We start from the raw sequence: 26,534 nt of genomic DNA, 5'->3' as shown, positions 1-26,534 counted from the left end.
CTTTAAACACTGGAGGCAAATGGTTAGTTTTGTGTTCAAAATATTGCTTTCACCATATCTAGGAAAGTATATTGGAAGTTCCAACAGATGCCAGCTAGGTTATCAGGATGGGTCTGGTCAATATAGACATTTATATATGTACAATTCAGCAATTCATTCCTTTAACCAATAATTGTCAAGATGTGTGCTAGGTTTAAAGAATAAAATAATAAGCAACAAAAAAAAGAGAGCTACTCAAGAGTATATTACTTGTGTTGAAGTCAGTAGATATTATTCACATCAAGAAATGTTTATAAAAGGAAGGTGAAATTTATTCCTTGATAATGTCTGTAGAAATAATGTTGAACCTTGGTCAGTTACGTGCAAGGAAAGCACTCCATCTGCTATACTATCAGTTCAGCTCCAGATTAAGATATGTAGAATATAAAATAAAGATTTACAAAGAAGTTACTTTGAGGAAGAAAATTAATCTCAGAGCTTAAGTAGTTTAGAATTTAAGTAGTTTAGACATATCTATAAACAATAATTATGCAATACTGATTATATCTATGTATATGATGTATATGTATGTGTATACACACACATATATATATATATATTATCATATATATTATCCTTTATGTCCGCAGTGAACTCAGTTAGCTGAAATATCTTTGAAGTATTTAAAAATATCTTAAATTCTGGGGCTGGAGCAATAGTACAGTGGGTAGGGTGTTTGTCTTGCACGTCGCCAATCCTTGTTCGATTCCCAGCATCCCATATGGTCCCAGAAGTACTGCCAGGAGTAATTCCTGAATGCAAAGCCAGAAATAACCCCTGTACATCACCAGGTGTGACCCAAAAAGTCAAAAAAAATCTTAAATTCATTAGATGTTTTAAATCTTTAGTCTCTACCTCACAGACACATAGTATCAATTATGTTGAAATTATTTAAATTTTATTCATGTGATTTTTATTCCATTCATATTTAATTTATTTAATAATTACCCATTGAGTTACCGATTTGCAGTTTTATAATTAGGATATGTAAGTGAACAGAGTTTTTAAAATAGGATTCTGTTTTACATAATGATTCTATTGAAGGTGTTCTCTTACAAAGAAGTGAAATTTGGGTATGTTTCCCTGCAGCACTGAAAATATCTATAAATTAATACAAATCCTCCCTCCCTCGCTCCAACAGGACTAGGATGGAATTTTATTGACTCCCATCTACAATTTTTGCTACATAAGGATTTATATTTATATTAATTTTTACCTTTATTTTGCTTGCAGGTTTTAATATAGAAAACAAACGGTATTTAGTTTTTTTTGTTAGAGTAAAAGTTCTTTGTTAATTTTATTAGTATATAAATAACATACCTAATACATTATTTAATAAAACATATTCCAGAAGAATTAACTTGAATTTTCTAGGTTTGTATTAGCTCTCAATTCCTGGGGAGATACCATAGGTTGAGTTCTAACTACAGGTGAATTGAGGTCAGAGTATGGGGCCTAGTCCGATTCTTGAACTTTGGAAGTGAACAACTTCTCCAAAGAAGTCCTGACACAAAGGCATGCCCTGGCTTCTGACAAGATTTGTAGTATAATGAGCACAATTCTGAAGACCATTTGTGCTTCAAAAATATGAGGCTTTCTGAAGAATAACATTGTAAGAAAATATGCTGAAATCTATGGAGACCAGTTGAAGAAAGAAGGCAGAGTTCTGAGTTTTGTGCTTACCCATTTAAGCCAGGGCTACAGATAAAAGTCTGACTGTTCACTCTGTTGTGAATCCTGCTCTATGTACCTCTGGCAACTTCCCTGCATTCAGCTCTGGTCATTTTTCCTCCTATAAAATCTACACTCTTAACCCTAACTGGGAGAGTTTTCATGAAGATGAGAATTTAGATTTGCTAACTTATACATTTGACATCTTATTGGTGCTATTGGAAAGATCCTGTATAGGTCCCCAACAAGAAGGAACCATTTAGAAGTGTTCTCCTTCATTACCATTTGCATGTCCATGTTTTAACAAGAAAAAAATAAAACAATTTTGCTTTTATGCTGTCATGGAAGCAATTCGCTGGAACTCCAGTTACAGCAATAGAATTGTCTAAGGTTTGATGTGTTTTACTCGTACACAAGTTAATACGCTAGTATGAGGGAAAGAGAGGATGCATGGATTAGTCACTTAAACTTGCACATTTTAGGAAAAGATGCTTGTAAACTAATGTTGGAATTAGAGTTTTGCTCTGCAAGCTCATTTTTGTAGGTCTAAAATTTTTGAAAGATTACTAACTAGATTGTTATAATTTATTAAATGTAATTTTTATTATATTTTGTTATATTTCTGCAAACCCTTAGAAACCCTTAGAAGACAATTCTATTTTAATCTTTCCACTAAATTTTAAATTGGAAATGCATTGATATCTCGTTATAAATGATAAGCCAAGAATATAAACTCGTTTTCATATTATGATATAGAAACAGTAGGCTGGAAAAGAAACAAGTTTTGGAGCATTACATGCCTGTTTGAATCATTTTTCATTGTATTTTAACTCACTTTTTGCAAGATACTTTGATTCTGTTAAGATATAAGTAAGAAAGAAAAATTCGAATACAAAATCTATACATATATCTGTCACAGAAACACACATATATATGCACACATGTACATTTTTATATACATTCGCAGTGCCTGGTGTGTCAAGGTAGCTTCCATATTAATTTAGATCTTTAAATAATGATTGGCAATTCTATTTTAATTATCCCTCATTTACTCTCTGATCCATTCTTTAGCTTGGCAAGTCTTGATTTCTTTCACTTACATCCTTACATTCTTCGCTCATCCCATTTCAATGAAAAGATCAAGGCTCGCAGCCTGGATTTTTGTCCACCTTTCATTCTTCTTAATTTTCCTGATTAATTTTCCTCTTCTCTTGCCCGAAACAAACTGTAGTCGACTCCATCATCTCTCCTCTCTAGAACCTGACTCTTCTTTCTTCAGGTTCTGCATTTTCACTCTGCTCGGTTCCACCTCTAAGTCAGCCTTGTTGCCACATTCCACTCTTCCCCAAGGCAAAGGCATTTCCTATGGCTCTGCTTCTGTCTGTACTTTCATACTTGCCTTAGTTTGGCTATAACAAGGACCGTTTTATAGTTGAAGACATTTAGTTTATGTCAAAAGAAAAATAAACCTTATATTAAATGGTTAACCTCAAACAATCTAAACTGTTTCCAGGCACTGCAACTAGCCACTTGGGAGATGGGCGTACAAGGACAAATAATTTCAATCTGTGTTCACAGAGGAAGTCACTTACTTGCTTGTGGAAAGGTTTTCTATATCTTGTCACTTAATATAGTGCCTGGAATTTAAATTACTCATATTCAATTCTCATTTAAGTTGTCTTTTCGCTGCTTACAAATTACAGTGAGGAAACTCAATATTTAGCAAAATTTCAAGGTCCATGAAATTTGTGGATTTTTTTTCTCAGTTTTCAGACTACATCTAGGAAGTGCATTTTGAATAAGAAGTGCTTGAGACATTGTCATGATAGATTAAGAAAAAATAAACATTACTCAAAAGACGTGATTATGTGGAATTAATCTTTCCCATATAAATGTATTCTATAGAGCTGAGTTAATATGCAAAGTTAATACAAAATGAGTCGACCCTTACAGTAGGTGCATTTCCAGGTTAAATTCTAATTTGTAATACTCAAGTGGCAGGACTAAGTTATAGGATCTACTTTGAGGATTGTTAAATTATGTCATATATCAAAAAGATAAAACGCACATTTATTGTACCTAAAAGTTCTGTCTTTTCTCTCTGGAACCTAACATTTCTCCCATTTTTTTTTAAATTCTGAGATAGAGGAGATACCCTAAATCAAAGTAACTATAACTGAAATTTATTTTACTCAAAAAGTTACAAATTAAAATACAGGTTGGATCAAACCTTCGGTAATTGATTTACTTACAGGTAATCAGTATGAATTTTTACTCTCACTGTAAAATTTTCCATTGTTTTTGTCACTGTGCATACATAATACAATGTTAGGTATTTTAAGTGTGCATTTTATATAAAATACATCTTGAAATGATAAAAATAAAGCATGTATCTGTTATAAACAAGTTAATATGTAAGGTCAGTTTAAATGATTAATTATCAGTTTCTATGTTATCCCATAACTGAAGACTGTCTTAGATAAATATTAGTATATTGAGAGATATATTTTCAGATATTTTGGATTCTCAGGGTTAAGTGGTTTAAACGAGCCATTCTCAGTACTCAGTGTGATAAGTATTCATCTCCTGAGATCATTTGAAATTGTTGGTTTGCTTAAATTAACTCAAAAAATATTTATTTGCTATTCATTTGGTCTAATTTCCTTATGGCAAATAAAATTATAAACAGTTTAAAATTTACATAATTCTCTAGAATATAAATTCTTCTAAAGGCAAGTGTTTGGAGTATCCTTTTATCCTTTAAGTACATCCACTCAGACTGTCTTTATTGAGGTCTTGCTCTCTGCAGTTGTCTTCTTGGCAGCAGAGCTACAGCTCAGTGAAAACCAAGAGACTGAAATCTTTGTCCTTGGGGAACTTTCAAGAGCTTTTTACTGCATTTGGAAGAATCTAGATTCACCCTTAAAAGAATACCTGGAACACACACTTGCCATAATTTGCCAGTCTAGGTTTGAATTTCTTCTCGGTAATTGTGTGGCAGTCTTTTCTCTGGTTTTGAATATCACTGTTTAGTTGAAATATCCAGGTATTCCTTGGACAAATGTGTTGATATCAAATTTAATGTGAATCTGCTGACTGAAGATCTTTTTTGACCCTAATGTTTTAGGGTTTACCCACCAGGTCTTTCTAGAAGGGGATACGCAGCCCCAAGAGCGACTGATCAGCCAGTCCTTAGGGGAAAACATCCCGCTCGCTCAAGGTCGAGCGAGCACTCTAGTGTCAGAACACTGTGTTCTATCCAGCACCTTGCCCCAGGAGGGTCGGCGCCACCTTCTCCGCTTCTAACAAGGTCGCTATTCAGTGTCCAGCCCAGCATTCGTGTCCTACTTCCTCTGGGTGTTGGTGTGGTGTTGTGCCTTTCCAAGCACTCAGTTTTCTCACTCATTATGACACCATGACTCTTAATCCTTTCTTTGTGACACTTAAGCCTCTTCCACATCTTCTATTACTTACATCTATCTTCACTGTGGTATTTGATAGTCTCTGCCAATTAGCTATCATTGAAAACTGAAATTGGCTGTGTTATGTCCTTCCATCTGTTTGTGGCATATTCATATATAGTATTTAATTATGGGAATGAACTGCAATTAAAATGTGTAACTTTCAGGAGTATACGATGGATTTTAAAAGTATTTCATTTGCATTCAGTAAAATTGTAGGGTGATTTAAACAAAATTTTGTTTAGAAATTGTTGGAATACCAGCAGAGAAGGCCAGCTTTCTCCAGTACACTACAAATGTATCTGCAGTTCTCAGCTTTTAATTACAATTTTTTATCACTGCATTACTTGATAGAATGTGTCCAAAGTTATATTTTTTTAAATATCTTTTAGGGTTTTCCTTTTTAAAAAATAAGTTTAAGTGAACTAGTGACTTATAAAGTCACTGAAGCGCTTATATAAATAATTCTTAAATATTAATTTTGTAGTAACAGTTTAAGCAACAGCCTTTCTTAACTACTTTATCCATGATTTTTAGACTTAGAGGCTGTAAGTAGATATTTGATTCCATACTATCTAAAAAGGATAACTTAATACAAAAATCACAACTTTATAGAAAGTTTTTAAAAATGTGAGTTTATTTCTTCTCAGTTGAAGAATTCATGCAGAACTGCGTGGCAGATATTTTCATGTCCTCTTAGCTCCTTTCTTAATATTTCGTAGATAATATATATGTGTATGTTCATATATATAAATATATATATATGAAAAGTATTGAATTTTGCTTCCAACTGCCCAGTTAGGGTAATTGTATCTAATAATAGGAAGAATTAAGAAAAATTGTCGGCCCTATGGAATTTCATCATGCCATATACTCCCTCTCTGTGTGTTGCCCACAGGATGCACCGACAAGGAAGTCTGTCCCAGTCTCCTCCCACAGACACATCCTTTGGCAGTCGAAGAGGAAGACAGCTCCCACAAGTGCCAGTGAGAAGTGGAAGTATAGAACAAGGTAGCCATCCAATAGAGAAATCATTGCCCCCAAACTCTGGGTTTGAGATGTACCTCTTTTTACTTTCTTGCTATTAAACAAATAGTATTTTTCAAATTATTTGTAGTATGCTGAATCGTAGTAATTCTATTAGAATGTTAGTCCTATCAATTTTAATCGTGATGGCATATCTACCATTTGTGCCAAGTGAGTGAATGAATGAAATTTGGATGATCAGTGAAAAGAATGGAGTAAGCCCTAGAGACAACTCTTTAAAAAGTGAAAGGGATGACATTTTTTTCTTTAGTCAAGTAAAATATGGTATATTTTGTGTTAGTTAATGGATTTAACTAAAGTTTAAAACACATTTAACCTCATTTAAATACTTGATTATGTTAAGACCTTACTAGTATTTTTTGTTTAAACTTGTAGTCACTTATATTTTAATGTTTTATTACCAAAAAAAAGACATAAGATAACATTTTAGGTTATTTTTAGTAATTCATATTGCTTAAGAATTCTCATATTTCAAACATGCATACATGTGTGTGTGGGTTTGTGTGTGTGTGTGTGTGTGTGTGTGTGTGTGTGGTGTTTGGGAGGGGAAGGATGCAGAAAGAAAGAAAGAAAGAAGAAGAATGAAATTGTTTTGACAGTAAGAATTATATTCAATAAACTCTCTGGGTTAGATCCTTTAAATACTAGGATTAAAAAAGTCACTGTTTGCTTAATGTGATCCAAGTTGCTAGTTCTTTTCACAGTAAGTGGAATGATTTGTTATCAGTATATGTTATTACACAAGCTTCAGTTCAGTGAAAAAAACATAATTTGGGGTCATACTATAAATAGAGTGAACTTATGTTTAAAACGTTTTGAAAATTATTGTCCCTACGAAATAATTAAAAAGTTAACATTTTTAGTATTTTTTTTAACAGCGTTGGTTGTTGCTGGTGCAAAACCTGTACTTAATTCTTTATTACGGGTATTGGGTATGCATTTACTCACTTAAAAGAAATGCTTTGATGAATGTGTGTCACACTAACATTAATAAAAAAAAAAGAAGATAAATTGTTCAAGGATTGATGTGTCAGAGTGTGTAAGGATAGTTCTTTGTAATGGAAAAATTAGCATTCATTTCAGGTATCGTCTTATTAATATAATAATGCTGCTACAGTAAACTGTATTTGTATGTTTTTAAATAAAATATCCTGATAAAGCAGTTTGATGTTCAGGGCTATGTGGTGTATTCATTTAATCAGAAAACATCCTGATGTGTAAATCTCTGACTTTCTTTTCTACAATGGTAATATTAATTGGGATTTTCAATTCATTTAACAGAAATTTTCTGTGAATATTTTGAGAGAAAAGTCATAATTACTGCTATTATTATACTAGCAATAACCTTGAGAAAATTGTCTTTAAATTTGTGCTTATTAAATTATCTGTTGATGAACTCCTGTTGCACAACTAAACTACAAATTCTGATGTTTCTTTAAAGACTCAGTATTACAGTCCATATTTTGCTAAAGATTGAAATCTTAAAAGTCATAATTTCCTGAAATTCTTTGCATTTCCTCTGGTTGCTTAAATACTGAACAAGTTCAAAGTATATAAGGACACTGCATATTTAAAATATAGTGATATTTTAGTTATGTTGTTACTACAGAATTTCTTCTACAAAATCAATTGGATTGTCTGCTAGATTTTGGTTTTTAACAAAGCTCATGCTCTTGTCAACACAAACATTTCTACTTATGATATTCGTATTCACAGTTGTCTTTCAGAAAAATCATAGGATTGAATTGAGGTGGGAAGAAAGGAATGACTGAGGATGGAATTTATGGATGTATTGATATTTAATATTACAAATATACTAATAAATGCCTCTTGTTATTTGCAGTTTCTGAAATTTGTTGAGTCTTATAGAGAAAACTCCTTAAATATGGCAAAAACATATCTAAGTACTTTTATATAATTATAGATGTAAACATGTCTATTTATGATGTTAACAAGTGCTTTGGAATTTCAGTAAAAATGATGATAATGTTCACCATCATCTTATTTTGGAACTATTTCAAGCTGAACAGACAGTTATCTGTGTGTGTCCTAAAATGCGTTTTAAAAATTAACCTTCTAATTTGATTCATGAGCTCGACATATTCTATATATTAAATTAATATAGTTTCATTGTTGTTCTTAGGATGATAGAATTATGTTGGTTTTTTTTTCTTCTTGGTATCATTTGTTAAACTTCAGTTCTATCTTCTGAGAAGATTAATGCTGAATGAAATTGATTTAAAATTGTAAGCCTCCACTGGACTTGTCTTCCAGGTTTTTTATTTTTAACAAAAATAGTTTTACTCTTAAAAAAACAACTAAGTTGATAATCACTTGACTTGTAGAAAAAATATTACACATAGCTTTTAGTTCTGGATAGTAATACAAAGTGCAGTACATAATTAATGTTAGCCAGACATATTGTCTAGAAGTTACCTGTGTTATTATTTTAGAAAACATGGCAGGATAATAAGATTTTCTCAGATTATCTATTCCAATAATTTATTATTTTTTATTGAAATAAGATAATATGTGTCCTTTTAAAACATACCACTTGAGAAGAAATTGTAACTTGTAAACATGTTTAATTTTTGCAGAGTATTTTAAAATATAAAGTTTTAGAGTGCTAGGCTATACTTGGGATCTGGTTATAGTGAGAGAAATACAAATTTTGAGGTAAATTAACTGAAAGCGTAACATTAAAATTTGAATAACTTAAATAGTAGGGCATAACTAAAAGCAAAGTTTTTCAAAAAATTTCTCTGGTTATCTCCTAACATCATGTGTCATTAAATAAGTAAGATCTAAAGCAAAGTGATGGGTTGTATAAAAATGTATACTTTGAGTCCAGAGAAGAAGCACAGCTCATTGGATATTTTCAAATGACTGGCTCAGATTCAATCCCTACCACCACTTATGTTTCCTTTGGGTTGGAGTGATAGCACAGCGGTAGGGTGTTTGCCTTGTATGCAGCCAGCCTGGCCGGGCCAGGTTCGATTCCTCTGCCCCCTCTCTGAGAGCCCGGCCAGCTACCGAGAGTATCTTGCCCACACGGCAAAAAACCTGGCAAGCTACCCGTGACGTATTCAACATGCCAAATGGAGACATTACTGTGCCTGCTCGAGCAAGTCGATGAACAATGGGAGACAGTGACAGTGACAGTGACTTATGGTTCCTTTAGTAGGTCCACACCATGAGTAATCCCAGAACACAGATCAAAGAGTAGAGCAAAACAACAACACAAAAATATATTTTTTTTCTGAAACCAATTTAATTGACGTCTGTGTTCAACAAATATCCTTTTCTGTTTGTTTGCCTTGTTTTGTTTTGTTTTGGATCACACCTGGCAGTGCTCAGGGCTTTCACATAAATCTACACTCCTGATCAGGAATTATTCCTGATGTTGCTTGGGATAATATACGGTGCTGGGGATTGAACCTGGATCAGTCACATGCAAAGCTCGCGCCTTACCACTGTACTATATCTCTCCAGCCCCGCCCCCCTACAAAATGATCTTCTGAAAAGGAAATATTTAAAGAGCATTCTTAAACAAATGTTTTTGTGTTTTATTTATGCAGCTATTATATTTGCAACCTTAAACTCTGATAGCACCCTTTTGAAATGCTCAATCTGGCCATTATTTTTCAGTAAGTAGTTTACTCACGTGGAGAATAGTAAAGATCTTTTAAAAATGTCTAAGACGAGTATATCTTCTTGGAGATATTTTAAGATAGTTGATTTGAGAAGGACAAGGAGTTCCTTAAGTTAGACTTTATTTTTTTATGTAAAAAAATATTACAGCATAGTTTCCATGATGAAAAGAAAATGTCTACTGCTTAATAATAAATTGAATTATTTATTTTTTGTTTATTATGTGAGGTGTGACTTTTAAATAATATGAAGCAAATGATAGAAAGTTTAGTTTGAAATGTTAAAAATACTTTTGAATACAAAAATCAACAGTGGCGGGGCTGGAGAGATAGCACAGCGGGTAGGGCATTTGCCTTGCGTGCAGCCGACCTGGGTTTGATTCCCAGCATCCCGTATGGTCCCCTGAGCACCACCAGGAGTAACTCCTGAGTGCAGAGCCAGGAATAACCCCTGTTCATTTCTGGGCGTGACCCAAAAAGCAAAAATAAATAAATAAAATCAACAGTGAACTAAAATTAAAACACTTTAATAAATTGGTGCTGCACAGCGGTAGGGTGTTTGCCTTGCACGCAGCCAACGTGGCCAACCCGAGTTCGATTCCTCCGCCCTTCTCGGAGAGCCCGGCAAGCTACCGAGAGTATCTCGCCCGCACGGCAGAGCCTGGCAAGCTCCCCGTGACCTATTCGATATGCCAAAGACAGTAACAACAAAGTCTCCAGTGGAGACGTTACTGGGCCCGCTCGAGCAAATCGACGAACAACGGGAGGGCCTTTACCTTTACCTTTAAATTGGTGCTGAAATATGCAGTTCTTAAAAGAGAAAGAGAAAATACTACAAAATATTCTTTCAAATGCCAACAAATAATAATTTCCTAGTTTTTGTTTTTATTTTAATCTGAGATTGTTGAAATCATTCTTTTTTTGTTAGTTTTAGTGCCATATTTGAGATTTTTCTCATGGTTTGTCATTGCAATCTATCATATCACATTATATGTTATGCATTTTTATTATTCATGCCATTGTGTTGATTCATGTTTCCATGTCTAACTATAAATTTGCTGATTTCTTTCTTTTGTTTCCATCATTATGTGCATTTAATTCATTGAAGAACAAGAAAAATATAACTCTACCAAAAAAGGTAAATATTAAATGTATCTTTTTAACCATTAAATATTCATTTTCTTTTGTTATGAGTTAAATAAATGTATTTTATTGAAATAACCAAAATATTTGACAAATATATTTTCCCTCTTAAATGTTGTTTTAGGCCATTTGATCGCATATTTTTATGTTGTAAGAAACTCAGATGAAATAGGAAAGGGTAGCTTTAAAATTAAGAGTATCTTTGCTTCAAAATTCGTCCACACTGACAGTAAGAAACAATTCCTCTTGGAAAATAAGTTGCTTTAATATGTGTTTATTTGTTTGCATCCCCGTGCTTTAATATATAAATGGATGCATGCTTACTTATTATTTATAGTAGCATTCCTGCAGAGGAGTAGAAAATCCATAGAATTTTCTTCCAGAAAAGCAGTAGCCTTATAGCATATTTGGCCCCACTGCAATTATGTATCTTGAAGGTAGTGGGTAAATGTGATTCTACTTGATCTCAACCTTGCAATAGCTTTCATTAAATCTGTCTTCCTGAGGGATATAGATGAGAAGTTGTTTAACCTGCTGTGTTGGCACATTGCTGATCTTTACCCTTACTGGCTGTCCAGTCCAGTAAAAATACATCTACTCAGTCTATGAATATAAGATACAGATACGGTTAAACCAGTGTCTTTTTAAACCCTAAACATTCATTCCTGGCAGTGGCATTTATTTTATGAATGGTGAAACTTAGAGTGATTAAAAAATTTGACCATTGACACTTCTAATGAGCTGAGCAGTAGACAACAGAGCGATTGCTTTTGTATTCCTTTTATTATACTTTAGTATGTTTTATTTTACCAGGCACAAATTTTAAACAAAACATACTACTGTATTGAGATATACGGTACATATCTCATTTTCAAAATGAACATTGGAGATGATACTCAGTGACTTTATTTTGCATTTAATGTATAAAATGCATTTTATTCTGTTGCATCATATAAATATTCTGACACAGAATACATAATGTTTAGCATCAACTACATATATATAAATTAAAAAATCTAGTGACATCAAGATGTCTTTGTACCTAGGTTTTGATCATTCTGAATTTTTAATTCTATTACCAGAAGTACAACTTCATGTCCACAAGTATAAATATGGTCAAGACACCGGGAGCCACAGTGATAGGTTCAGCTAATAGGGCAGATGCCCCGCGTGCAGCCAAATGAGGTTCAATCCCTGGCACTCCAATGGACCTAAGGCCCACCAGAAGTGATCCCTGAGTGCAGAGCCAGGAGTGAGCCCTGAGCCCTGATGATTATGCAAACAACCAAACAACAAAACATAGAAATAAAGAACGGTTGACACATTTGTACTTAGATTCAGAAGATTTGACTTGCATTTTTCCAGACAATTTTTAGTACAATTCAAAATTTTTATTGGAAGTTAATAATATGACCGAGTTCATTTTCCAAATGAAAGTTAAGTTATAGTAATTCTTTGTCTGGAACCCTGTTAAGTATTTTATTACTATCCAAATTATATTTAACTAATCAAACTAAAACAAAAAGTTGTACAACCTGAAGACTATATGAAGTCTCGACATTATAGTGTTATTGTTGACTTGCCAGGTGATTAGTTTTTATGAGGCTATTGTCTTGGCCTGAGAGGTGTTATCATTCTGCCTGTGTCTCTTGGGTACAGGATGTGAATATGCTTCACAGAATGGGCCATTGGGCTGAAACCAACCAAAGGCATATTCTCAAATGTACCTCTCATTGTTCCACCTCTCCTCTGGAATTTATGGTAACCATCTTACCTATAAAAAGTTTGAAAATCCCAGAAAGTGGTAGAAACAAGTTCAAGAAATTCATTTAAATAAAAATCAGGCTCATATTATCACACAATGGAAAAATTAAGATTCACATAAAATCCCTGCTGAAGCCAAAAAAGACAGCTAGCCTCACTGACGCCCGTGCTCTGCATGTAGAAGGCCCAGGTTTGTTCTCCGGCATCACGTGGCCTGCTGAGAACTGCCTGGAACAAACCCAAGCACTAAGCCAGGAGTAGCCACTGAAGGCTACTGAATTAGGTCAAATGCAAACTGACAATTCCCCACTGTTGTCAATAGTTCCCCCCTTTTTGGGGGGAGGGTTTGATTATATCCAAGAATAAAGTTATTTCTAGATAGATTAGGACTGCACTATGTCATACCTACCAGGATTCCCAGTAAATGCATTTTTGATGAATTGTAGGATTTATAGGATAACCATCCATGTCCATTTTTTAGGGATCAGGAGTCTTTCCATGATGTAAGATTTGCAGTGCTAGAATTAGGACAGTCTGGCACACTAGTTATATTCCAAAGTCCTTGTTCTTGACCATTTGAAAACTCTCAAACAAAATTTATTGAGTACCTATTGTCTAAGCAGTCACCATGTCATTATGGTAACAAAGTCTGCACAACTGAAATGAAAGTTTTATTATTCCCGTTTCATACAGAGAAAGTCAAAAAGATTATGTGAAATGACAATGATAGATTCAAAAACAAACACCAAGGAAGGAAACTTACTGTGAGAGAGAACAAGATTTTGTCTCCACGGCTCTTGTATTTTTAGCTGTCCCCTGTCGCTGTGGTCCAGCTCCAGGACCTTACAGAGTCCCATGCAGGGAGCATCTCCTCCAAGTGACTTGGTATTCTCTACACTCAGTAAAAACACTGTAATTCTTGGCTTTTTCCTTTGAATCACTGTGCTTCTTGAACAAAGAAAAGCAGTCAAAACATCCTCCCAAAGGAAAGTTAACCAAGAAAACATAAGTATTAATCCCACATCCTCTGCCTTTCACCATTATTTTTCATGTTGAAAGCTGAGAGACCAGATCATTATAGGCTTCAATCTGCTTTATAGGCATAATTTAAACGATTCTTTCTAAAAGTAAGACATCTTTTCCCTCTCTGCTACATTTCTTGGACAGTTTTAAAGAGCCCATGAATGTAGTTTGGGGGCATCGAAATAATGATATAAGAAGATCAAAAAAGAACCAGAAATTAAATGACTTCAAGGTGAGAATAATGTTATTGTCATAATAAATTTAAAATTTATTTGCCTTTAGGTAGTATTGTTTAAGTGCATTAACTGTGGGGGTTTGGGAAGCAATTTTGAACCATTTTATAAAACATACCATAGTATCTTCTGACAAACATAAATTCATTTCAATATAAAAATGTGAAATTTATACATATGGAGAATGAAAGGCAACAAATTCAAGTGATTAAATGACCTGACTCACAACAAGGAGTAAATAGCGTTTAATTTAGTGTTCCTGTTTCAGTAATTAACCAGGTCAAAGGGACTCTTTAAGGACTGGTTAACTAAATTTAAGTTAAATACATTTATATTTAAAGTCCGGTTAATTATATTTTAAAGTATAAGTTCAAATTAATTATTTGCACTTTTCTCGTATAAAATGTTGGCAACTTGTTCAAATACTAAATTGTGTAAAAATATATTTATGGAAATATAAACGTTAATATTAATTACATAAAATTCATATAAAGCAAACAGTAAAGTATTGAAATTTTACCATTTACTATTTATTAGTTAGTAAATAGCCACTGCCTATATACATTTTATAGTGTCTACACCTAGGCAACTTACAGGAGCAAATTATGTAGTGACTTTTGCTAAAATAGCTTAGCCATTTATGTACTTTCAGTCAGTATGAACTTGTGATAACATTTTAATTTGGGTCACACTTTATTATTACTTAGTAAATGTGTATTAGGCCAGGCAAATGATTGCCTATTAATGACTGTTAAAATTTGGAAAGTCCCAAACTGTAGCGTTAGTACTGTGCCTAAGAACCTTTTACGCAAGGCAGGCATCCCCAGCACCACATATGGTCCACCGAACCTGAATGGTCCTAGACTGCAGTCAGGAGTAAGCCCTGAGTACTGGTGGGTGTGGATGAAACCCTTGCCAGAATACATTTTTTTCTTTTGAAAAGTTAAAATGTATTAATCTTCCAGGGATTTGCTTTAAATATTTACGAATGACTATTCAGAAAACTGTGGCGTGATTGAGAGTGAAAGAAACCACGTACAACAGTGGCCGAGCTCTTTGTGCCAATTCACATGTAGTTACTTATAATATTTATAAATGCTTTTGGATTTTAAAACCTCAGTTTACTTAAAAAGTCAGCCAAGTTTTGACTTGTAAGTCCCCAGTGGAGAAAGATCATGATCTCCTCTTCCTATGATCTGAGGGGACAATGAGGAGGAAAAAGGATGACAGATTTAAATCCATTCAAACTGTATGCCTGCTAAATATTGACATAATTTTTAAATAATTGCAGAACATATACAGTTTTTTTAAAGGATGAATGAAGTCAAAAGTTGACATCAAATTTGTCTATTATGCCATATCAAACCTTTCAACTTTATTCTGTTATCATGGGTATAATTATAAAAATGTTATATAAAATTTATATAAACTTAAATTTAAAATTGTATATATGTATGTAAAATATATAAATATAAAATATAACAAACACTTAGTGATCACTTGCCATGAAAATCATGGTCCTTCTGAGTCTGATTTTGTTATTCCCCCAGAGAAATGTTACATAGATAGCATGTTCTTCATGAAGACAGAATTCAAAGAAATGTCTCATAATAAAGACAGTTCTCTATATTGTATAACTGAAACCAAATCATGAACAGATTTGTAACGGTATCTCACTGTGATTCAGTTAGAAAAAGGGCATTTGTCTTAACTTGTGTGCAGAGTTAGGAATAATTCCTAAGCAGTGCTAAGTTTGATCCAAAAATAACCAAAGAAGGACAAAGTAAAATGGCAAGAGCCTATCTTACCTGTCAAATTTCTGGCTAGAAATTTGTTGCTTTAGAACTTGGCAGTTTTTGCATTGAAAATGATGTCTGGAATTATAAATTCTTAGATTTGTTTTAGATATGCGGAGTCATACAATAGCAAAGGAAAACCGTTCCAAAGTCTTCTACCATTGCATGTTGCAAAGTATTTTGTTCTAGAAAATACAAAATGACCCAAAATATGATAATTCGCTTAAAATCAATATTTTAAGTATTAAGTATTTATGTTTATATGCTATATACATGTGGTGCTCTGATAGGCATTCTATAGTATATCAGATTTCTAATTACACTCAAATGACTCAAAATGTTTAAGGAGTAAATTGTTAGTTAACTGTTAGTAAACTGATGCTAATACTTAATAGTTAATGATAACACATTAACTAGAGATACTAAGAAGTAATACTTCTTTCAATTGGAAAAAATTACTCTGGTTTGTAAAAATGTGAAATGCGGCTGTCGAATTTACCCTCTTAACATTTGTCATTTTGGTGAAATGGTAAATTTGCATATTCCAGAAACTAAAAACTAAAGCAGAAATTAAAGTTATTGTAGTTTTTCTTTTTTCAAAGTGAGAAAATGTTAAAATAGTTTACCCATTTTCTATTAAAATAATACAGAATCATAAACAACAACAGCCAAAACTGATTATAAACAAACCCTTCACTTCACAAATAAAAGCTCCATTATTTGTATCAGAAATTCATCATAGCAGCACAGATTATTGATAATGGCTTATAGTACAAAGACTGTATTCTATACCTACTCATTCCCAGTCTGGGTTCTTACATTTGACCACATTATTTCCAAGTTTATACTGTGTTTCTCCATCTTGATTTGTATTCATTTAAAGACTTAATAGAGACTATTCAGAATATTTTTGTTTTTGGGATATAGTTTTTAGTATTTTCAGGAATAATTAAGTACTTTTTTATCTTTCATTATCTTTTAAGTTATATTTCATAGCATTTTTTTTTGGTATTTAAGGTTCCAAAGACTATTATATTTTTCTAAATAAAATTCTTCAGAGCAGTGATTGTTGTGAATACTCTCAATTGAAGTTTTTAGCTCATATATTTCTTTATACATTTTATTATTCAAATGTGTGTGATTTATCATTAGTCTTTCTGAGGCATGGGAGACTGGGATTCCACTTATCACTTAACTCTCTTTGTGTTACTAAACAACTATGAAACAGAGGCATTAATTTTTCTACTTATAAACAATGATAGCACATTAACTAGAGATGCTTAATTGTTCTGTTCAGATGTTACTGCATATCAGCTTTAATACCTTACTGTTACAAGTTATTACAAAATAAAATACTCAACTATTGTTTTTGGGTTTTTTTTTTTGCATTTTGGGTCACACCTGCCGATGCACAGGGGTTACTCCTGGCTCCTCACTCAGGAGCTACTCCTGGCGGTGCTCAGGGGACCATATGGGATGCTGGGAATTGAACCCGGGTCGACCGCGTGCAAGGCAAAAGCCCTACCCACTGTGCTATCTCTCCAGCCCCGAAATACTCAACTATTGTTGAAAAATTTTTTCTATTTCATACTCACCAAGAGTACTCGGAAGTTATTAGATACAGCTGCATATTGTATGAATATTGTATTAAGCCTCGAATTCATGTTAATTTCTAGATGCATATAGAAAAATATAAACTCTTTCTAGAATGAGATCAGAATAAATTTCTTTATATGTAATTTTCATATAAAGAAACATTTCAGTAACATTTCATGAGTATTAATACTTAGAAATTTTAATGTGGGTAATATTTTAGTTTTGAGTTAAGGTAGGGAGTTTTAGAAAATTACTTAACATTTTTCTTTAATTAGGACCTTCTTAATAAATTTACAACTGTGGTACAGAAATGTGTATAGATGCATATAGTATTTACAAATTATTTCAGCCTCATAAAGTTATTAAAGATCCTTCTTAATACTAGATTAAAATTTCATAGTAAACTATATTATTTGAAAAGAAAGTAGTTTTAATTTTTATCTAATGCTTTCCCTTAGAAAATAGTACTACACTAAAGACTTTTTAATTTTTCTTACCTTTCATCTATAATAACATTCTTAATTAACTTAAAAGACAAAATATTATTTCATATGTTTATTTCAATTTAATCCCAAAAATTAATTTTCAATTTAAACTTATAAATGTATTCTTGAACTGATTTTTGACTAAAGTAGACTTGTCTGAAAAAACGTCAGTTAAAAAAAGATAATGTAAATAAAGTTGATCTAAATAGATTATATTCAATAAATGTCTTTAAGTGATTAATATGTTTTTCTTAAAAAAATTATTCAGCTCATAGAAAATATAGTGAGAATTCCAACTCCAAAACTTTTTAATAATTTTTCATTGTTGGTTAGATACTTGTGATAGGGAAGATAAATTGTTTATACTACTATCACTATTTCATTCATAACTAAAGTCTTTATTGAATACACCCTTCTGTGATGGAATTAAATGAAATTTATATTTTCATTAAAAGGCTAATTGAAATTATTGAAACAAAATGGGATTGGTTATTTAAATACGATATTTCAGCTTTGGAAATATTTTTAAAGCCCAGAATTCCTTAATTTTTAAAATCTTTTTATAAAGGAATAGCAACACATTTTAATTTTTTTGTTAGTTTACAGTTCTATGTACAGTCAGAATATTCATAAAATATAAAGTTCATGTTAGATTGGATGGGATAAATTGAAAAAAATGTTTTCTATTTTGATTTTGCTTTTTGCATTACAATTGTTAAAATAACATCAAATCTGTATTACCACTTATCAATAGTGAGTTTTTTTTTAAAGTAAGAAATTTTTAAAGTAAGAAATTCTCTGGACTAGGATATTTTAATGATAGTAACTTATTTTAATATTTTTTTTAATATTTTAAAATAAATATTTAATATTTATTTTAATATTTTAATGATAGTAACTAGGATATTTTAATGATAGTTTGCAGAGTCTGGCAAACTCCCCGTGGCGTACCAAATATGCCAGATACCAGTAACAATGAAGGGTCTCTTTCTCCTAAATAGCCTTGAATATAATCTCAGGGCTAGGATGAAAGAGACGTTACTGGGGCCTGCTCGAGGCAATCGACGAATAACAGGATGATGAAATGAAAATGAAATGAACTTATTAAACAGATCATGTTACAATGATTAAATTTACCTTCACCTACTCATTCCTAACTATTCTTTGTATAAATCATGAATGTTACTAGATCCAATTCTTCTTGCTCAGATTTGTGATAAACTATGTTCAATAATGTATCTTCTATTTAGATTAATACACCAGTAATCCAGAAATAGTTCCATATTACTCCACAATATGCAGTCAAAAATAAAATGCAGAATAAGTAAATTTAGTGGAAAAGTTAATTTCCACATTTACACTAAAGGGTTTTCACTGATGTGTATGAAAAATTCCTTTACTGAAGTATGACTTTGTATAAACAGTTATTTCAAAATATGCAGTACTATACATGACAGAAAATAATACTTTAAAAGTGAATTATGTGTCATTTTCTGAGCTATTGATATGCATAATTAAATGGAAATATATTTGCATTTTCCAACTGTTCTTGGAATTTGATTGCAAGCAATGGAGAGAGCAAAGAAGCTACATATTTGGTGGTGAACCAAGAGGATCTACTTATGATTCTGTGTAATATTAATTTGGAGATTTTCTATCTTTGACAGATTAAATGATTTTAACTTTCACTTTGAGAGTAAAGGTGGTATGTTAAGTTTTTGAAGGTGAAAGTGAAATCATTTAAAGCCATTTGAAGATTCATTTTAGATATTAGATGTCTTCTAATGATTTATAGTTTGATATTGTAGAATGAAAGTTTAAAAGCAGGCCTTTCATAAGCTTAATAACTCTTAGCCTGAGAGATGAGGTGTTGTTCTAACAAAATAAGTCAAAATTGATCACCAAAATTGATCCAGAGGATTTAGGCCAATACCACTTATAAAATAATTTCTCAGAGGGCTAAGTACATTATTCCCTTAAAAATTATATGATACTAGGGGCCAGAGTGATAGTACAGTGGGAAGGGCTCTTATCTTGAATGCAGCTGACCCAAGTTTACTGATCCTGGCTCCCAGTAAGTACCCCCTCCCTGGTACCACATGGTTCCCTGAACATTAATAACCATAGCTCTGGACACCTGAAGCACCACCAGGGTAGCTCAGAAGGTCCCTAGTACCACCAAGCCCAAGCAGCACCTAAGCATCTTCAAGCCCTTGCATTGAACTATTTGGCATGGCTAGCTGAAAATTGCTGCAAGTGACTCCAGGAGCACTGAGCCTCCATTTTTTAAAAAGCATTATATAATAACGAAAGTGAAGGTTACACACCAATGCATTCATCTGTGTCACAGGCTTTTTTTTGGTTGTTTTGTTTTGTTTTGTTTTTTGGGTCACACCCGCAATGCACAAGAGTTACTCCTGCTTCATGCACTCAAGAATTAACTCCTGGTGGTGCTCGGGGGACCATATGGGTTGCTGGGAATCGAACCTAGGTTGGCTGTGTGTAAGGCAAACACCGTACCAGCTGTGCTATAGCTCCAGCCCCGGCTTTTTTTCTTTTTAAGAATAAAAGTGATACCATTTGTTGATAGAAGTTAACATTTGATTTTGTTTTTATTACTAGGAAAGTTTGTGGTAATTTGGGCTTAATAATAGAGTACCACTAACGACAATTCACTTGACTACTCACACTTCCGGCTGGAGCGATAGCACAGCGGGTAGGGCGTTTGCCTTGCACGTGACTGACCCAGGTTCGATTTCTCCATCCCTCTTGGAGAGCCTATCAAGCTACCAAGAGTATCCCACCCACGTGGCAGAGCCTGGCCAGCTCCCTGGAGCATATTCGATATGCCAAAAACAGTAACAAGAAGTCTCACAATGGAGACGTTACTGGTGCCCGCTCGAGCAAATCGATGAACGATGGGAGGACAGTGCTACAGTGACAGTGCAGTGGTACTCACACCTCAAAACAAATGAGCGATCATAGGGTACCTCACCAGAGGCAGAAGGCAGCAAAGATATAGTTGTACGTTTTCATACATTGAATATGACTTTATTTAAATATGACTTACATTTTTTAATAACTTTGACTCAATTTTTAATCTCTCTCAAGTGGCTTTCGGTTTATAGTACTCATCATGACTTCACATGTTGTCAAATAATTTCTGAGTTTTTCTCGAAATTTTGTTAAACCATCCTTTAATCATAGTAATGGTCATCATTTACTGTGTCTGAAGCCAACATTTTCAAATCACATATGTGCCATCGCTTAAGTCACATAACTGTTATACTAGAAATTAAGATTGCCTAATTTACAGAATATAAATGGGGATAGAGCTATAACTTTAATATAAAAGTATGATTAAAACTTTTAACTTCAAATGTACATTTAAACAAATATAGCTAGAAAATGTTTTAAAATTTCAAACTGTGTATTAATGTTTTGAAATATTATTCTCTACTTGGACACACAGCAAAAGCTAGATAATGACTTAGTTTTTAAAGGAATGCCAGCATCTTTTATCAGAGTTATAGGCCATGTCTAAATCATTGCAGTGGAAAATTTTCTCAGCAAATATCTTTATAAATTACTTGTCAGAGATGAAATCAGCTATAAGTCAATTAGAAATTTTGATATTTCCATTATTATCTAAATCATTAGAAGCTTTTAACAGTACTCCTGACTTTTGATTACACAATGTTCTTTATGTTTGTGTATGCACATAGATTCAAAATAAAATAATCCTTAGTACAGAGATCTAATAGTTTGGGAGATTGGCAAAAGATAAGTTCTCAAAAATAAACTTAAATTGTTGATAGTGCAAATAGCAACTTTTGAATACTTAACCCAGCTTCAACTTTTAGCTTAGCTCATTTTTCTCCTTTATTTGTAAAAGCACATAGTTTAAGGCAGAATCTTGAAGCTTATGAATGCGTCTAACTTACTGTTTCTCATCTAAACAGTTGTGCAACTTAAGAGATAAATAAACGCTTAAATAGAATCAATTTCTTTGCCACTATAAAGACAGATTTTTCATATCAGATTTTTTGAAGTTGCGAATTTTATATATTCTGGCAGACATAGCCATCAGAAATTGAAAACTAACATTTTATTCAGTTCCTTTTAAAAAATGAGAAATATTCTTGAAAAACCGCCTGTAGATTTTAATGATGATTTAATAAGAAATACCTTAGAAATGGCAATCATTGAAAGTAATTTTTAGGTGACTGTTAGCTGAGGATGTCAAGTGGGTGTATGCATGCATGTAAGCATGTGCATATATGTGTGGTGTTCAGAATGCATATTTGTTTATATATGTACATGCAGCAACCAGTTGACTAGAAAACATTTTCACAATTGCATTTGACTTAACATAACCACATGCGAATAGGGTTGAAAATATTTTATGTCAGGTGAAGAACTAGTGTACTTACCTTTCCTTACTAACATTTGTGCTCTCCATTCTGTGTGATTTAAGTCATATTCATCTTTAGAGTTAGTAGCTACTAGCATTGTATTTTATGCATTTTGTTTGATTTTTAATTATTTCTAAAGTTCATTTAAGTCATATCAAAAACCCTGAAGTTTTAAACCGTTCAGTTCCCAGAAGATGCTTCATCTGTTTTAATAGACTTCCATTGTGTGTTTTTGCAGCAAGCTTAGTAGTGGAGGAGCGAACAAGACAAATGAAAATGAAAGTGCATCGATTTAAGCAGACAGCAGGGTCTGGTTCTAGTCAAGAACTTGATCACGAGCAATACTCCAAGGTAAAACTAGTAATACGATTCGTAATTACCTAGTAAATATACAGTGCATGTACCAGGTAGGACTGGCAAAAAAAAAAAAAACAAAGTATGTAGGAGAAGGTGTCAAATGATAACCTTGTATCATATATAAAGAAGCATATATTTACAGAAAAAACTCACATCTTAATGCTTTCAGAAGATACATTATTAAAGCAGCATTCATGAGCTTGCTTCTCATTTTTTTTCTGAAAAGCAAATGTATATACTTGGTACTAATGATTGTCAAATTCACATTAACTAAAAATATGTATAATTTTAATGCTTTATTTTCTCTTAGTGTAGAATTTAAAATAAGATACAGATTTATCATCTTAAATTGTTTTAGGCACATATTAACGATTGAAATTTGTTGACAAAACACAATGTTAGCAATGTAAGATTTCTTATTGCTATGTCTTCAGCAAGAGTAGAAATTGACTCCAAAAATCTTGAAAACTAAAATCTGTATAATTTCAGATGCTTACAAATATTTCGTTTTTATTTCACTATTATTTTGAAAGGGATACTACGATGTTTATAAATAAACAACCACTTTCTAATAATTTTTATTAAAACATGCATGGATTTGAGGTTTCAGAGGTATTTTTAACCATATAGCCAAATATATATTTAAGGATCTATAATAAGAGTTTTACGAAAGTGACCTAATACCTTGTGATAATTTGAAGTTAAGAAAATCATCTGGAAGTAATGACCTTTTAGAAACTGAAATGTAAATACAAATTACATTAGCATTTTTAGCTTGAAACATAGACCTATGAAACCCTACTGTTCTTGAGTTTTTGTTGGGACTAACCACACCTGGCAGAGCGTGGGGATCACATCTGACTCTGTGCCCCGGGATTACTCCCAGTGGTGCTCATGGGTCCACTCAGGGGAATCAAACCCAGGCCTTCTGCATGCAAAGCATGCATTCAACCCATGGAGCTGTTTCTTTGGCCCCACCCACTTATTTTTTAAATAAATGTAAATGTTAATTGCATTGTCATATGCATATTAAGAGAATAACAAAAAATAGTTGTGTTTCCAAACTATGGTTTTGTCATAAGACTACCACAGAATCATGTGTGTCTAAGCTTCAAGAATTGCTAACTGAGATGATGCCTCAAGTCACTGTGATTCCCAGCTTCCCATGAGTTCAAATAACTACTTAAGAAATAAAATTAGCAAGGCCAAAAAAATTGAAATATCTTACTAGACTGGTAGTACCCACATAGTATGCCAGAAAGAGTGAAATAATTGAAATCTGGATCAAACACCGGAATCACTTATGGATTGTTCTGCAAGATAAAGTGTCTTAGAAGACCTCACCATTATTTTTTAATATGTATTGATAATAAAAAGTAAATGTATCTCCTTAAGATAATCCAGAGTCTGGCTCCTAAAAACTTAGAACTTGAAAATTTCTGAACATCTTATTTACCACAATTACAAAAAGTGTGGTTCATAAAAAAGATGGTGGTTTCTAAAATTCGTAAAGCCTTTTTGTGCAGACATAGACCCTCGAACTCCTGTTTGAAATTTAAGTATGACTTTGTTTTACTTCTTAATTCTGAAAGTAAGTAATGCTGAAATGTATGTAATATTCCATTTAACACCATTTGATTTAGAAGCCCTGATTTTAATTTTACACAACTGATCATATTTTTCCTTCCCTTTTGCATAGGCATTATCTCCTTGTTCATTCTCTTTAATTTAAAAACCCATTTTTTCAAATATGTTCTTATGGCATACATTTATTTTACTTTATTACTCAAATAAAATAATTAGACACTAGAACAATAATTGAAATATCTTTTAAAAAACTTATTTTCAACAGAAGTAGAAAATATACTATAAAAATTTTGTGTTTTATTTTTACATAAAGTAAAAGATAAATTCTCACCACAATTCTGACATTCATATGATCTTAAATATCAGAAGGAAAAAAATTGGCAATTTCCACTAATCATTTTAGTTAGTTCAAAACTCTCTAACATACTTGAAAGTCTACCTTATTGTTTGCCTTTTTCCCGCTAATCTTTTATAATTTTTGTTGCGGAAACTATTTATATCATTGAAAATCAGTATTTTCATTTACACTTATTCAATTGTGAACTTAATTCTTTTTGACCCACTTTCTGTATCTTTATACATTTGGCACCTTGGATAAAACCATACATCCTAGGTGAAAGTCTGCAGTATTATAAGTTGGTTAGCCAAACACAAAGAAAACTAATTTTATTTGGAGCCAAGTTTTATCAAAAAGGTATAGTATAATTCCTAAAATGTTTCAAACTTGATATCTCCCTTAAAATATTGAATGACTCTAGCATCTATTCTAAGGAATATGCACCAACCTTGTTTTTAATTGAAAATCAACACTCTTTGGCATCTTTGAAATGTGCCATAATGCTATTTTTTTTTTCACAGACATTCTATAGAGTCCTGTGCTTTGGATATGAGGGGAAGATTTATAGATCAAGGGTGAATTTTCTTTTAATATACTTATCTTCCTGTTATCCAGGAAGAACAGCCAACTACAATCATATATTTTCATTGAAATGCATAATTACTAAAAGGAATATGGCAAATAATGCTTGATGAAATTTTAATAATTACTTAAATTTTGAATATCTTTTGAAAAACTGTGAAAGTAATTGTAAAATATGAGTATAAAATTAGTCAATGTGAAGAAAACTAATCTCATGTCAGAATGATATGATCTTTTCTCCAAAAATATAAAAAACAATTGAATGTGGAATGAAAATTTTAAATATTCCTTGATTTATCTCTATGCCAGATTAGCAAAAATCTGTATATTGAAACGTTCAGACTTGTTTCTATAAAGGAAACACTTTTTAATTTGGAGAATTCATTTCCTATACACTCACATATAAGCTTATTAACGCCGTAAAGAACAGAATCTGAAAACATCATAAGTTATTTTCACATTAATTAATATATAAAATTGTATAAATAGCTCAGTTCTGGACACAATGACATGTATTTTTAATATCCCTTTGGTTAAAAATTAGCACATTATTTTCAAAAACAAATCACACGATTATGAAAAATTATTTGGAAAGATAATTTTATATCACAGCCAGAGAGATGGTTCACCAGGTAAGGTGCTTGCCTTGCTTGAGGCCAACTTGAGTTGGGTATTGCCAGAAGGGGTCCCTAAGCACAGACAGAGCCAATAGTAAGCTCAGAGCACAGCTGGCTCTGACTCAGAAATTTTAGAAAGATTCTAAAATCTGTCTAATTTTAGAAATATTCTGTAAATGTGGGATTGTTTTCATGTTTGATAATGAAGTTCACTGTTCAATGTTCAATGCACATGAGAAACAAATAATTAACACTTAAATACCTCAAGCTTAAACTACTTTCACAGTCACTCTCCTCCCTTTATTCATCGATTTGCTCAAGCGGACCCAGTAACATCTCCATTGTGAGACTTGTTACTCTGTTTGTCTTGTCAGATACCTCACGGATAGCTTTCCAGGCTTTGCTGTGCGGCGAGATACTGTTGGTAGCTTGCCGGGCTCTCCAAGAGGGGCGGAGGAATCAAACCAGGGTTGACCAAGTGGACTGCATGCAAGGCAAACACCCTACCCGCTGCGCTGTTGCTCCAACCCCTGTGCTATCGCTCCGGGTAGGACGTTTGCCTTGCACGTGGCCGACCTGGGTTCAATTCCTCCGTCCCTCTTGGAGAGCCCAGCAAGCTACCGAGTAATTCCACCAGCACAGCAAAGCCTGGCAAGCTACCCGTGATGTATGCAATATGCCAAAAACAGTAACAAGTCTCACAATGGAGACGTTACTGGTGCCTGCTCGAG

General features: G+C 32.9%; 1 protein-coding gene across 24 annotated transcripts in view; it reads left to right on the top strand.

The window, feature by feature from the left end:
- The window catches only part of RIMS1 (regulating synaptic membrane exocytosis 1), a 518,137-nt gene that overhangs the window by 398,952 nt on the left and 92,651 nt on the right, over positions 1 to 26,534 (top strand). For 12 of the 24 annotated variants that reach the window (XM_056109989.1, XM_056109987.1, XM_056109993.1 and 9 more), the window contains 2 exons: positions 6,070 to 6,182; positions 22,562 to 22,674. In XM_056109989.1, coding sequence (XP_055965964.1) covers positions 6,070 to 6,182; positions 22,562 to 22,674 — 226 coding nt within the window. Of the gene's footprint in view, positions 1 to 4,837; positions 5,021 to 6,069; positions 6,183 to 22,561; positions 22,675 to 26,534 lie in introns of all 24 variants that reach the window. The other 12 variants (XM_056110000.1, XM_056109999.1, XM_056109998.1 and 9 more) reach the window with 3 other exon arrangements.

Source organism: Sorex fumeus, unplaced genomic scaffold, assembly GCF_029834395.1.
Source record: "Sorex fumeus unplaced genomic scaffold, SorFum_2.1 ptg000008l, whole genome shotgun sequence".
NCBI lineage: Eukaryota > Metazoa > Chordata > Mammalia > Eulipotyphla > Soricidae > Sorex > Sorex fumeus.
This window is presented reverse-complemented; position numbering and strand designations above follow the sequence as displayed.